General features: G+C 22.5%; 1 protein-coding gene across 2 annotated transcripts in view; it reads right to left on the reverse strand.

Annotated features, from left to right (window-relative positions):
* LOC126902494 (uncharacterized) overlaps positions 1 to 15,890 on the reverse strand; it is a 30,856-nt gene extending 14,966 nt beyond the window's left edge. Inside the window, exons 1-4 of one of the 2 annotated variants that reach the window (XM_050679842.1) lie at positions 15,703 to 15,885; positions 6,666 to 6,807; positions 4,053 to 4,195; positions 2,389 to 2,524 (exon numbers count right to left, since the gene is read on the reverse strand). In XM_050679842.1, the coding sequence (XP_050535799.1) occupies positions 2,389 to 2,524; positions 4,053 to 4,195; positions 6,666 to 6,807; positions 15,703 to 15,754 (473 nt within the window). In that variant the 5' untranslated portion in view covers positions 15,755 to 15,885. Of the gene's footprint in view, positions 1 to 2,388; positions 2,525 to 4,052; positions 4,196 to 6,665; positions 6,808 to 15,702 lie in introns of both variants that reach the window. The other variant, XM_050679843.1, reaches the window with a different exon arrangement.
* Positions 15,891 to 16,967: the final 1,077 nt, after the last annotated feature.

The raw sequence follows: 16,967 nt of genomic DNA on the forward strand, positions 1-16,967 counted from the left end.
CTTTAATTTGATATATGTTTAAAGGACGCAGTATTTCCGGAACACTTTCAAAAGTTAAGTTGAAAAAATTATATTTTTTACACAATATTTCAAGTTTTGAACGCCCCCTATATATGGGAAAATTGTCCAATTGTAATAAAAAGTATGTCAAATGAAAGATGTATTTATAATTTATTTAGAAAAAAAAATTTGTGCTGATAATTACATTTTTCGAAAAGTTATAGCACTTTTAAGTTGAAAATTTAAAATCGAAAATCGAAAATTTTAACACAATATAGCGTTTTTTTTAACTACGACAACCGTTTACATACAGAAGATAAAGTGTCGGGACAAATTTNAAAATCGAAAATTTTAACACAAAAATAGTGTTTTTTTAACTACGGCAACCGTTTACATGCAGAAGATAAAGTGTCGGGACAAATTTTTTTTTTTCATTTTGTAGTACATAAAATAAGCTTTAATTTGATATATGTTTGAAGGACGCAGTATTTCCGGAACATTTTCAAAAATTAAGTTGAAAGAATTTTTAAAAGAAAAAAAGTTGCCATTTTAAATCTCCCCCAATGAACAGGTTAAGCGATAGATTTTCAAAAAACTGATATCAAATGAAAGGTAGATATCTAAGGTTTTAGTATAAAAAAAAATTATGTTGATTTGTTGATTTTTCAAAAAGTTATGGAAGTTTTAAGAAAAAAAATTGAAAAAATTTCGAAAATTAGCGATTTTTAAATTCGTAATTTTTTTGGAGGTTTCCCCCATTTACGGGGAACGAGGGAAATTTTTTCAATTTTGAAGGGTAATGTCTTCAACTAGATACGATTTGTGATATTTTGACGTATTTTTGAAAGAAATCGGTCCAGTGAGAGCTGAGAAAAAGTGGCAACAGACATAAAAAAAAAAAAAAAAACACACATCATAGTAAAATTAATATCTTCTCAGCTTCGCATCGAAGCTAAAATAACACAAATTTATAAATTTTAAAGCAATGTATTAAAGTTATATTTACAAATAAATTAAATATTTTAATTGCCGCCATTGAATCTTAATTTGTATAAAAATAATAAATTTATTTATTCAGAACAGTGCCATCGCTTGAAACTGTTATCATTGCAAATTGGCGAGGTTTCACGTCTTTTTGTTTATAAGTATAAGTATATATACTTAGAAAATTATTATTTTTAATTTTTTTATAGAAAAACATAGAAGGATTATAAAAGACCAATTGACAAAATATTTTTTTAACTTAAATTACATTGCATATGCTTTAGTTTAAAGCATTATTTGTGATATTTTCACTAATAAAAAAAAATGTAGTAACATTTTTTAGGTAAATATAATTTGATACTATTTGATGTATTAATTGTAAACATTAGTGCAGTAGAAGTAGACTATTAATAAGACAGATAAAATAAAAATAAACTTCTACGTAAAATTAATATCTTTGTAGCTGGGAATCGTAGTTAATATTTAATCGTAGCAGAAATTTCAATTGGGAGGGGAAGGGTAAAAAATGTTTTTTCAGCTTCTCAACACTATAAATTTTACTTAATATCTAAATTGAAAATTTGAAATTTTTCAAAGGGTTATTAATCCCCCTAGATACATGTCAAGTTACCAGTGGTATACAAAATAAGTTTATACTTATTCGCACCCTTGTAAAATATTGAAAAAGAACGGCTTTACTTTATATAACACTTAATAGGTTTGCCAGGACCTAGCAACAGTACTGGTTTAGATTTTATACAATATGATCATAAATACGAGCATAATACGTTCGTATAAGAGCGTAGGTTGGATAATAAAGCCATCTCCACTATCTGTCGTAATTTCCATTTAACTTTTTTTTTCATTGTATACTTTTTTGTAATGAACTTTCACAATGCTAAACTATTGATTATATTAAAAGCTTAGTATGTATTATTTACTATTATACTTTTCGTCCATTATTCAAAAAAACATTTGACTATTTATTTTAATTTGCACTTAAAATTAATTACAAAACTTTAATTTTGTTTTTAAAATTTTTTTAATCCTAATAATCTTTATAATATTATAAAAAAAAAATCAAGTACATTCAATAAATACTTTTAAAATTTTTTTAAATTAAAATGTTAAAATCAAATAAAACTTTTTTATTTAATAAAAACGTTACTAATTTAATAAAATTTTAAATTTTTTTAATCCTAATAATCTGTCTGTAGGTCCCAGATTATTAATCAAATGCTATCGAATCTCCTTAGAATACAATTTTTTTTTCAAATCTAAATGTTGTTTTCTTAAATAATTGGTATATGTAATATCCATCTATGTATAATGTAATCCATGTAATTATCAATTACATTTATCATGAACATTGAGAAAATCGTTAGGTTAATTTTATCTATTTACCAACATAGATCAATCACTTTGATTTCTTCAGAATAGTTGCTATACATTGTTTCTCTGATAAGAGACGTGAATTTGGTTGTACATTCATCCCAATCAGAATTTATTACTCGGTAACAGTCGGTGTATTTTAAATAATCTGTAATAAGATATTAAATTAGTGTTATGTTATATTAAGATGATGCACAAAAGATTCTTTCATGATAAAGAAGTATTGTTGGAGAAAAGTATTGTGTAACCTAGATTTATAAATAGCAATTATCGTACTAGTATCAATTAGGGTATTTAGGTTTAATGTTCCACTAACTTATATTTGAACTTATTTGTACTCCTATAACGTGTTGATCCTGTTTTTTTATTTTTTTTGGTAGACTGTCGTATAACAAATTTTTTTACATCAAAGGACTTTCCATTTTAATATTCGAAACATGATACTTTTTAAATTAATATTTCAGGGGGAAGCTCTTATTAAGTTGATTGATATACTTCATATTTTTAACATCATTGTTAAGAACTATATTATTTTTTATTTCAATGTTTCAACATTGACATGTTTTTACAAGTGGTTAGAAATTATAAGAATATTTAAAGAAGTAAGTTAATATACATAAATTTTATGTGTTTATAAAATAACTATTTGATTATTATTAATGGAGAAAAAAAAGAAAACATTTTAAATTTATTTTTTACTGGTCAATTTTTGATTAAGAAATATTTAAGACGTTAAAAAAAATTATTTTGAGTAAAATAATCATTGTAAACAATGCCACAACTAATAAGCTGAAGGCTTATAGCTAAAGGCTGTATGTGCGAGTATCTCCTCTACTCACTCTTTCGATGTAAGTATAACCAGAGTCCGTGTGCCTTGCACATCGATTTTTGATCAATGATTGTAAAGGTAATTATGATTTATAAATTATTTTTATAACGTTAAATAATATTATACTATCTATACTTCTATAAATGGTTGTTTATAAAACCAAAACAACTGCAGCGCCTCTAAAATAAAGGTATTGATTTTATTATTGTAAATTTTAAAATGTGCCAGCTACATTCTATACCTATAAAAAGGTTTTTATTATTTGTCACTAAGCAGAGTACTTTTAGAAATAATTTTTGTAACGAATTTATTTAGAATTTTAAATTATATTTGAAACTTAATTATCTTAAGTGATTGCCATTATGAAACGAAAAGGTATGGGTTCATTGAGTACTTTTTAACGATATATAATTTTGGTAAAATCATATTGACACCTAAATTATGTATGACGTTTAATTTAAAAAAGTTATAGTTATATATTAAATTATATAATAGAGAAAACACTTCAATAAATTACGAAATATTGTCCCGAGAAAATTTAAATTGCTAAAATCTATTAAATTAAGTAAATGTACAACTTTTTGAATTATAAAAATTTTACTTTGTCTTTAGTTGCCCTTACTCATTTTTCAATGAAATACCATACAATCACAAGTATAATAAAAATCAATAGGTAAAAATAATAGAACAAGTTTTATAAAAATGTTTATAGATTTCAAAATATAATAACGAGTTTTTCCGTAAAATTCATCAAAAAATATTAATATACATTGATTTTTGGACATAACGAAATAGGGAATGTTGTGCTCACCTTTCTTTTATATCTTATAACTAATAATAAATTTACCATTTTGAAATTTGATATCATCGCATAAAAATTTGAAAGTGTATTTGGCACCCATAATATGATCATTAATAAGGTTTTTCTGTTCTTCTGTTAAACACTGTCTTGAATAATCATCAAGACACTTCATTCCAATTTTGAAACCTCTAAAAATATCAAATTTTAATTCTCTATAATAATTTATAATCTTACAATATAATATGGTTAGATTTAAGTCTGTTCCTAATATTTATGATGGCAAAACATATAGTATATAATTTAATTTTTTTTTTCATAAGTTTGATGCCTATGATCTTAATACTATTACTCTATACTTTTTTAAAAACTGCCTCGATTGGGTCAAAATATTTTAGAATTCATTAGTTAACGATATATGAATCATTCAGGACTTAAATAAACATTTTTTAATCGTAATTTATTATTATATAGTTTTATTCATATATTAAGATTTTTAAACAGGAAATTTTATAGGTTTTTTCGTTATTTTTAATACAAATAGTAGATACAAGAGAAGACTTTTTTTTTCATTATTTATTATGCATTATTGGTTGAGGCAACTTTTCATGGATAATATTACATAATATTAGTTCATTCAAAATCATTATCATATATTAGTGTTCTCAAATTTTTAAAAGTAAAATAAAAAGTAATTACATTCAATTATGTAAATATTTATTCAATTTTATTTATTTACAAAATTGAACAAGTAAGAAACCAAGTGAAGCAATTACAATATGCACTTAAAAAATCTTCTTCTTCCTTGCCTTAATCCCAACTACTTTGGGTCGGTCACCCTTATCTTAAACTTCCACTTGACACGACCTCCCACATCATCTACGCTCACATCAGCTGTTCTCATATCGATCATTCAATAGCATCCCTCCATCTTTTTTTTTGGTCTTCCTCTACCTCTTCTTCCTTCCACATTCATTTCTATATCTCTCTTCATAACATGACTAAACCATCTAAGCCTATTTTCTCTCATCTTATCCACGGTTGACGCTACACCTATACTCCCTCTTATATGCTCGTTCCTTATTCTATCTTTTCTATTCACTCCATTCATCCATCTAAGCATTCTCATCTCTGCTACACTCATTCTTTGCTCTGATTTCTTATCAACCGCCCAACACTCTGAACCATACACCACAACTGGCCTCACTACAGTCTTATAGAATTTATCTTTTAGCCTCATTGGAATTCTTTTATCGCATAAGACGCCAGACGCTTCACTCCACTTCAACCTTAAATCTTAAATAAATCTTAAATCATTAAAATTATTATTATTATTATTTTTTATTTCATAAAAATTAATTAGTGGTTGTGTTTTAATAATTTTATACAATTATAGCTGTCGAAATATTAAATGATTATTGAAATTTATTTATATTTGAATTTTTTGTAATGTATAAAATACTTTGTTTGTTTTTCTTAATTTTCTTATACCAATTTTTTGGAACAATTGAAGGAAAAAAGAAACTACTCTGAGGGTAATAAAACAATGTTTTAAAAATGTGAATGTATTTAATTTATTTATGTTCTATTTAATAACAGAATGAATTAAGATTTAAAAATAAAAAAAAGTTTATCTCAAATTGTGACAAAAATTACAATAATATCACATAAACGTATTTGGGGAATAATATTTATCAATTGGTGAATAAAAAAAACTCATTTTATGTAAAAAAATAATTGGAATATGTATTAAGTAGGTACGTTATTTTTTACAATATAAACACGGAGAGAATAATTTTAGATATTTAATTCAGGAACGATAATTATTTTTAGAGCAATTTCCTATTCTTCCTTCTTACCAACATTCAAGTGTTTGGTGATTGATTAAAGTAGGACTGTCCTTAAATTAATGTTCGGATAATGTTACTCCTCTCCTGGTAAGTATATATTTTATTATTTTACTATTATACGATTTGTTTATGTTAAGTTGGTGGTAAGATGTTAATATATTTTTACCTCCTTTTTTATAATTTTTAGTTCAGACTGTTTTTAAAAAATTAATCTATTTACATAAGTTAATAAATAATTAATATTTAATTGAATGTAGAAAACAAATAAAATGCTTAAATGTAATTTAATCTAAACATAAACTAACCGCATGGTTATTTTTTAATAATTTGAAACGCTATAATAATATATTTGATACTACTATATAATATATTTACATTAATATATTATATTAATGTATATATTTTACTTAATATAATACACAAAATTTTTGCGACATTATTAGAACTATTGAAATGAAATAAATAAATAGTTCGTTTCTAATAAATGAATCATATTTTTTCTGTTGTAGTAAAAATATTTTTTAAAAATAGTAGTTAAATATAATTTAAATTGAGTAAACGTTTTTAATAATAACAAAAGTATTTTTGAAAATTCAATTATTTAAAAATTAAAAAAATAATCACAAGGTAATAGATAAAAAACTATTAAATATTAATATAATTATTTGAAATTACATATTAAATGTCAAAAATACTCTAATATTAATTTTTTTTTAAGTAAAGCATTATTATTTTTATTAATTAATATTATTATAAAAAATAATGTTTAGAAGTGTATTATTATTATTGCTTAATAATAATTTGTTATTACTTGCAAACTACGTCAATATCACTCTTTGATTTAGGTATACCATTCAGTCCTGAGTTGTCGACTATATAAGAAACATGTCCTAAACATGTTTCCAGACTATTTTTGCATGGGAAATTATTTTCTAAATTTAAAACTTCGCCATCTAAAAAACAAAACATTTACAACTTGGAATAAATTATTTAACATTTAAAAATATTACTTTAATCTTAATTATATACTGTAGTAAAATAGGCAATACATTTAATATACAAAGAATTTATATTCGATTTATAAAAAAATATTGAAAACGTTAAAACCAAGGTTGTTACGTTTTTAATTATTGCTTTTTTAAAACACCAAAAATTTCAAATATTACATTGGCCTTACGGGACGTTTTAAATTTATAATTTATGTTTTATACATATTTTTTAACAACCTCGATTAAAACTGAATATACAAGTATGAAATTTTTTCTGTTTTTTTCTTTTTTGAGTAGTGTGTAAAATATTATAAAAAAAAAATCAAGTACATTCAATAAATACTTTTAAAATTTTTTTAAATTAAAATGTTAAAATCAAATAAAACTTTTTTATTTAATAAAAACGTTACTAATTTAATAAAATTTAAAATTTTTTTAATCCTAATAATCTGTCTGTAGGTCCCAGATTATTAATCAAATGCTATCGAATCTCCTTAGAATACAATTTTTTTTTTCAAATCTAAATGTTGTTTTCTTAAATAATTTGTATATGTAATATCCATCTATGTATAATGTAATCCATGTAATTATCAATTATATTTATCATGAACATTGAGAAAATTGTTAGGTTAATTTTATCTATTTACCAACATAGATCAATCACTTTGATTTCTTCAGAATAGTTGCTATACATTGTTTCTCTGATAAGAGACGTGAATTTAAATTTATAATTTATGTTTTATACATATTTTTTAACAACCTCGATTAAAACTGAATATACAAGTATGAAATTTTTTCTGTTTTTTTCTTTTTTGAGTAGTGTGTAAAATATTATAAAAAAAAAATCAAGTACATTCAATAAATACTTTTAAAATTTTTTTAAATTAAAATGTTAAAATCAAATAAAACTTTTTTATTTAATAAAAACGTTACTAATTTAATAAAATTTAAAATTTTTTTAATCCTAATAATCTGTCTGTAGGTCCCAGATTATTAATCAAATGCTATCGAATCTCCTTAGAATACAATTTTTTTTTTCAAATCTAAATGTTGTTTTCTTAAATAATTTGTATATGTAATATCCATCTATGTATAATGTAATCCATGTAATTATCAATTATATTTATCATGAACATTGAGAAAATTGTTAGGTTAATTTTATCTATTTACCAACATAGATCAATCACTTTGATTTCTTCAGAATAGTTGCTATACATTGTTTCTCTGATAAGAGACGTGAATTTAAATTTATAATTTATGTTTTATACATATTTTTTAACAACCTCGATTAAAACTGAATATACAAGTATGAAATTTTTTCTGTTTTTTTCTTTTTTGAGTAGTGTGTAAAATATTATAAAAAAAAAATCAAGTACATTCAATAAATACTTTTAAAATTTTTTTAAATTAAAATGTTAAAATCAAATAAAACTTTTTTATTTAATAAAAACGTTACTAATTTAATAGGTTTTTCTAATCAAAATATGTTCACTGTTAATGTTTTTAGATGATAAGGAAATATTGCAGTTCATGTTATTTTTTTAATAATAATGAATATTAATAGTAAATCCGAAGTTTTTTTTAGAAAAAATTAAAATTTATAGTATCAATATAATATATTTAAAATATTTATTTTAGTTTTTTTAATGTTAAATTTTATTTATAGATGAATACTTTCTATATTGGCGAGCGTGGGGATTTAGCTCGGGAGGATCAAAAAATATGTTTAGGCTCATAAATATTATCTGTATTTTATTGATTTGCTTGGCATTTAACCTTAAAACCTCAATTTTATAATAATGTTATTTTTTCTACATCTGGATATAATTGGACTGTATAAGCCTATTCAAGCAAAAATATGACACTTTTAATTTAAAGTATTTATCTAATATATAAATAATTGAATATGATAAGATAACATTTTAGGAAAAGCTATTTTTGATATGAGATAAATAAAAAATCTGTTTAAGTGTAATCTACACTTTGTAATTTCTCCTCATTGCAAATAAATGTAATGAGTAAATATTTTTTAATAATAGAAATTCTATTATAGAATTTGAAATAACTAGTTACAAAAATTTTGCGTCAAGCAAAATTATGGTTTTTGATATTGTTGTATTTAAATTAATTATTTATTGAGATGAAATATAAATAACACTGACTTAAAATAAAACTGTGAAAATATAGCTATTAAAAACTATTGTGTATTTCATTTTTTACTTGAGATAAATAGTTGGGAAACTGTTATTTTCATTTTTTATGAATATAATTAAAGATAAAAATGTAATTTAGATGAAATTGAACTATTATAGTTGATACAAAATAATATTTATGAGACACCGAATTAAACCACAATTAGTTAATTGCTATGATATTTTTAACTTTTTATAAAATCTGAAAAAATTATAATGAATAATTAAATAAGCGTTTTGCAAAATTATTTTTTAACAAATATCTCTTACCTTGATAAATTATTTCAATACATATTATTTTTTAATTAAAAACGGTAGCACAGTATGAAAGTGCCATAGTTGGGACAAGTTTAGATAATATCTGACAGTGACTATAATCACCATCAAAAGAAACATTTCGATGCAAATCTATAGATAGTGTTTAATTTTAAAATATTAGTGGATTATTCTAAAAGCAACATGATCTCCTATTTCCTTATTTATATACTAATTAAAAGTTTTATAATTTATAAGTGTAATATATGAATAAATATTTATCATAACAATTAAATATAGTATGAAATTGATATATAATAATTTAATATTGTAATTTTTTACAAAAATCGTATTTTTAATTATTAACTTTGATGTTTGTTTTCACCATGAAAACAAAATAAAGTCCAAAATTTTTTTTTCGTATTAAAGTATATTACAAATGCTTTAATTTAAGATATATATAAAAGTGTCAGTATTTCCTGAACATTTTCAAAAGTTAAGTTCAAAAAAATTAATTTTTTGTGAAAAGGTGTTATTTTGGATATGATTTGTGATCTTTTGACGTATCATTGAGAAAAATGGTCCAGTGAGAGCTGAGAAAAAGGAGTGACAGATGCAAAAAATAATAATAAAAATCTCATGGTAAAATGAATACCTTCTCAGCTTCGCATCTATAAAAATCTGTCTTCGTTAATTGTTACAAAAATTAAATCTATAATGTTATTGAAGTATTAATTTTAATTCTTATTTTGCGAATTATAGTGTTAGAGATATAAATTTATTATTTATTTTCTATCGAAAACAATCACAAAAATCTTATTTACAGTAAAAGTAATGAAATTTTGTAGGATTTAGTAGTGTGTAGATTATACCAACTGTAAGAACTGATGTAATTTGTATTTTAAAGTAATTTTATTTTTTAGTTATTTATTTACAAAACAGACACTGTTATTTCAATTACTTTTAATATTTTTTTGTTCATGATTTTGAATAATTTATTTTAAAAATAATTTGTTATATTGTTTTACTGAGATGAACATATTTTGTTTATCCTTATTAGTAGATTATATGTGTAGAGATTAGCTATAAGTACAACATTGACGTCGGGTTAAAAATGTTAGGTTGGATTAGACTACCTTAATTGTTTGTGACTTGTCATAACTAAATGTTTTAAAATTACTTTTTACCACTAAAAAATGGTTGAATTAAAAAATAAAATACCGTAATGAATAATTATTTAACTACTTAACTATTTATTTTTTATTATATAATTTTGAAAGAAAATCATTTCATGGTTATAATGGTTTTTTTTTATAGTGAAACGATTTTGATAACATATTTTGTATATTCTAAAAACAAATATATATATATATATCACCATTTTTGATAAGATTTTTAAAGAATGTATAAATATTTTTTTTAAACTAAAAATTGTTAGAATTTATATGTTGTAGAGTTAATTAATTAATTTTTAGATTTATATTCTTTAAAAATATTGATATGTTTATTTTTATTGATATATCAAATTTATTACGAAATTTATAGAACAGTTTAGAACAAAAAAAAATATTGTATTTATGACTTAATTATCCACTTGTTTATAAATAAATACTAAAAAAAACGTATTATTTACAGAACTTATTGAGTATCTTACGGTTTATTCTATAGTTTAATAAACTTGATTTATTTAAAATTTTTTTATTTAATGTTTTACAATTTTTTACTACCATTTCCGTTCAAAAAAAATGTAAATATAGTCAGGTCCTATTATTTTTAATTTTTATTTTTTGACGTTTATAGAATCTCCATATAGATTTATATAGAAGAGTAAAATAGTACCCAAACGATCATCAAAGTCATCAATAGTCAGCATTTTGGAATAAATTTTAGAATTTTTTACTCAATAATGTATTGCCAAATAGGTTACTCAGGACAGTTAATTATTTTAAAGATTTCATTACTTAATTTTGGTGATTAAATATATTATGTTTTATAACAGTACTAGTAGACTATTTACTATTGCTGTAGATCATTTTAGTCGTAGCTGATGCAAATAAAATGATAATAGATATTTAATAGCCTAAAGTTTGGAACTTATTTGACGGAACTAGTCGGCAATATTTACTAAATACTCCCCTAAAATTATCCCAAGAATCGCCACAGTTTATTACTCCATAGCATGGTTTAATGTAACAAAAAGATATTAGATCAAAAATATTCAAGTATTACACAAATTATTTTTATTAAAAATATATCTTAAAATTATCTACATTTATTTATTTTGATTCATATGAAGAGTTTCTTAATTTTTACTTCTAAATTTCTCTTTTAATATTTTATAGTGTATTATGATATTTAATTAAGTGTACTTTAAACATTTACAAAGGATTTGATAATGATGAGAATTTTTCCAGCTTTAGAGACAATAATTGAATTTATGTGTAATTCACGTTAGGGTAAGAATGCTATTTTTGACAGCTTACTGTCAGTTCTTTATACAAACATTCTGAAATATCAGTGAATTGTTGTTATGATAAATTAGAAACATCAAATGTAGAATTCTAGATATTTTTAATTTAAATACATAATGGTGTAATTTTAAACTCTTTAATATGGTACAGTGCGTATAATTGTCTCAAGCACAGATCCGAAAATTATTTACGGGTTGGACAAATTTCATTTATTTATTATGACACCTCACAATCCTACATTGTATGAGCAATTAAGTCATTTACATTTTCCATTGTTATACAATACGCTTATATGTCCCTTCGTCCAAAGTTAGATATATATTAAGGGATTACAAACGACGTCTCCTTCCCCAATAATAAATTAAGAAATATTGTAATCCCACAAATTTGACCTAATCTAATAAGATTAGATAACAAGTATATAAAATTAAGAACTTTATAATTTTCTTTGTATGGATTAAAAGTTTTATAAGTATAAATAAAAATATGTATGTAAAAAAGAAAATCAACTTGGATTTAAATCAAAATTAACATTTACAATATGCATTGTACTTACTTATTGTAATGTACTTATCCATGCTGTTATTTTATAAAATCAATAAAAATACTCATTGAAATTAAAAAAATATTTGCGCGTATTTTGCAGGGTTTGAATTACAATTGCTTTTTAAATCTAAAGTATTAAGTTTATATAATTATAAATCAGGTTTAATTAAATATGACGTTGTTTTAAATCTCAATTTTGGCTATTTTATTGTCGACCTTTCATAAATTAACTTACCCTGATTTTAAATTTTAAATTACAAAACTTGTTGAACAAAATATGTAACATTATTTTTAATTTACAAAATATTTATAAAACAAATATAGTAATTAAATATTATACATTTACTATATAGTAACTATAATCTTTACTTGAAAAAATTCTGTATAGTTTGCTCAATTAAACAAAAAACCAATTACTTGGTAGATATGAAATACTTGAATTGTGTACTAAATTTTTTTCGTCAAATAACGTTTTAAACTGCTATTAATTATAATATTAAATCTTTTAAATTGTTATTACCTCTTAAAACAAACACGATTTACTTTGTTGTAACATTGACATTAATTTCTTTGTAAACAACACTTATTGTTTAAAAATAATATTCTCGAAGTAGTAAATATTTTATTTTGAACTTTTTTATTATTATTTGGATGAAATATTGAATGTAAAATAATATTTATAATAATTTTTTTATGCATTTTTAAAATTTAAGAAGCTTTCAATGATATAAATATAATAATACTATATAATGCTATTATTATAATAATACAATGCTATGAAAATAATAAATAATACTATGAAGACATAAACTAAAAGATAAACTTATTTTTGTTGAAATAAAAATTCAAAATCGTTGACATTATTTAATAATAAATTTCTTATTTTATTAAAAGCATTTCTCCATCGACAAGTTATAAAATTTATAAAAGATTTTTACAAGCTTTTATGACTTTAAAATTTCTCTTAATAAATTTAAAAAGTTACTATAGGAACTAACAGATTCCTTGATTTGTAAATATTACAGAAATCGTAAATCATTAATTTGATTCAAACTGACACATAGTTAAACATTGACCACGTTAAATTTACACACAAACTCATTTTATAAAGAACTTTTTATCTGCAACTCACAAAACTCAAGAATATCGCAAATACATCAATGAACGTGCATTATTCAACATTCTTTTTACTTAGGAAGAAGTATTGAACGAAGTACAATAGATAAATCATATAAATATCTTTAAAAAATTAATGTAATTCATCTGATTTACAAAAAAATGTAAGATTGTTTATTCTGATGAATATTATCATTTTATTGTAATTCTTTTTTAGACAGCTCTAGACCTTCGATGTTAAAGCGTTAATAAATAAAACAAATATTATATATATATATATATTATATAACTTTTTTTTATAAGAATTCTCATGCATAATTTTTCCTTATTAATATGAGAGAACTTAATCAGTTCTTGTGTGACACTTTGAAGACCCAGGTTTTATTCTCAAAAAAATTTTTTAAAGTTTATTATTAGTTTTTTTACGTTATTTTACTCGGTGCATCACTTAGGGTCTAGTGATGACACTTTACTTAACACACTCCTTCAGTCAGCTTCTGTAGTTAATATGTAATATACGTAATACATTGCTAAGTTTATAACAGTTAATTACATTTATGTGGAGAAAAATAGATGTAATTGATCCTGGATCTCAGAACAATTAAAAGAACACATTAAAGTACTATTGGTTGTATTATTTATCAACAGTTTAGTCTTTAAATCATATAAATTATATTAATGTTAAGTTGTTATTTTATATGAGTTCTTTCGAAGTAAACTCGTACATGAAAAAAAAATAATTTATTTATTTTAGATAACTATGACTAATAGTATTACTATACAGGAAATTTCAATCTAACCAAAAATAAAAATGTAATTCATCAGTTTAACTTTCAATGTACTTATGTATTAACTACGACATCAATACTGTACACTTGGATTGTGTTACAACCTCGATTTAACACTACACATTATAACTAAATATGTAAAAGAAGAAAAATAATTCAGTTTTAAAATTATAATATTAATAATTAATTAATTATAATATTAAAGACACGAATTTTTTTTTTGATTATGCTCCTTCATAAAATCAAGTGAAAAACCTAAGTGCAGGAAGGGTTTAAAAGAGACTACCTATTTACGCAAATTAACGAATGTTAATTTTTTTCAACTAAATTTTTAAAAATATTTCAGAGTCTGACAATTTATAATTGATATCAAATTAAAGCTTTTGTAGTTTACTACAATATTAAAAAAAATCCTGATAATTAATCTCTATGTAAAATTAAAAAAAAAATCGCTATTTTTCAAGAAAAAAAACATTATTTTCGATTTTTGAAAATGTTTTGAAAGATCTAACGAATTTTAACATATAATAAATTAAAGGTTATGAACAGTACTTAATGATGAAAAAATGATAAACAAGTCGACGATATTATTTTTTTGAGTTATTTGTCAGTAAATACAAAAATAGCAAAATTTCTGTAAATATTCGTCACTTTTGTCATTTTGCCATAACTTTTTCAAAACTACAGTGATTTTAATAAAATTTCAATAAAATATACTACAAATAATAAGCTTACTTTTGGTGTTTTATTTATAAAAATTTGATTAAAAACCTTAGTACAGGAAGGGTTTAATAGAGACCAGCGATACATGACAATTTTTTTTTAACTTGACTTTAAGAAATGTTCCAATAAGTCTGACAACTTCTAAACAATATCAAATTTAAGTTTACTTAAATATTAATATATATATGTGTGTTTCCTGGTGATTATTCTGTGTGTATATTGGTAGTCAAAGCAAAAACGTAACGTTGCTTTTTTTTACGTTGTAAAAATAATTTAACAATCATTTAATATTCGAGTGAAATTTTTAGTCATAAAAATTGTAAAATTAAAAATATACAAATTATGAATTTTAACAGATTTGCATTGAAGTTTTTTATGATATTTAGTGATTTTAATCCCTGTCAGATACTATCTATACTTCTACCACCTACACCCAAAGAAAAACCTCAATCAAAATTGAAAGAAAAATTTTATCAAGGGTTTATGATAATGTTTTATTAATACGAACAAAATAACTATTCTTATAAATAATTATTGTTCAAGACAAGAAAAAAGAATATCATATTGATAAATATATCATTGATTCAATAGTAATGATATATTTATCAAATTGAACAATGAATTTATTATATAGATCGAGATTTTTCTCTGGGTGTATCTCTGTGCCACGACCCCACTGTGCTAGGTTTTTCAAATTTGATTGCTCAAACATATACGAAATATATAAAATAAAATATATTATTATAATTGTATAAATAAAATACTTACGACAGTACTTGTAAAAAATAATTACACAATAAATTCCACAATATTTTAGCATTGTACGCAAAGAACGATGTTTTATTTTATATTAACTTATTTCTTATAAAGTTTTTGTTGAATTAACTTTGTGGATGTCTACACTAGAGAATGATATTTGTAAAGCAACAAGAGTAGACAGCGCTCTTGTAAGGGATGAATGTTACTGTTTTCGATTATCGTGCCCGTCAAAAGCCGAGGCTAATTTTACCGGTAGATTGTATTTTAGCGTTGTAGCACACTTTATTACCACATATAAACCCAGCAGATGAATAATAGAGAGATAGTACAAAAGGGGGTTAGAGAGAATGTGATATAATGTGTATACTATGAACGACTATCATAAATTGAGGGATTATAATGCAAAACGTATTATTTTCAATATATAATTTTTTGAGATAAAGGAATTTTTAAAATCGAAAAGGTAAGTTTTGGGAACAATTGTTCTTTTTAACTTAATTTTTTTTATAAAAAAATTGATACTAGATAAAAAATAATCATGCCATTTGATGCTGTATTTAAATTACAATAAGATACTTAACTCAAAGTTGATAAAAAGCATACGTTTTGCATTTTAATCTGTCAAATATTTTTGAGAATTTTAGTCTTTAATACTTTCACAAGAATTAAAATCACTATCATAAAAAACGCTTCAATGCAAATCTGTAGATGATGTTTAATTTTAAAAATTGTTGGATTATTCTAAAAGCAACATGATTTCCTATTTCCTTATTTATATCCTAATTAAAAGTTGTATGATTTATAAGTTTATAAACATTTTTTTTAAACTTTAATGAATAATTAAATAAGCGTTTTGCAAAATTATTTTTTAGCAAATACTTCTTACTTTGAAAAATTATTTCATTACATATTTTTTCTTAATTAAAAACAGTAGCACAGTATGGAAGTGTCATAGTTGGGACAAGTTTAGATAATATCTGACAGTGACTATAATCACCATCATAAGAAACATTTCGATGCAAATCTATAGATAGTGTTTAATTTTAAAATATTAGTGGATTATTCTAAAAGCAACATGATCTCCTATTTCCTTATTTATATACTAATTAAAAGTTTTATAATTTATAAGTGTAATATATGAATAAATATTTATCATAACAATTAAATATAGTATGAAATTGATATATAATAATTTAATATTGTAATTTTTTACAAAAATCGTATTTTTAATTATTAACTTTGATGTTTGTTTTCACCATGAAAACAAAATAAAG

This window comes from Daktulosphaira vitifoliae, unplaced genomic scaffold (assembly GCF_025091365.1).
Source record: "Daktulosphaira vitifoliae isolate Bord-2020 unplaced genomic scaffold, ASM2509136v1 Scaffold_3, whole genome shotgun sequence".
Taxonomy (NCBI): Eukaryota; Metazoa; Arthropoda; class Insecta; order Hemiptera; family Phylloxeridae; genus Daktulosphaira; species Daktulosphaira vitifoliae.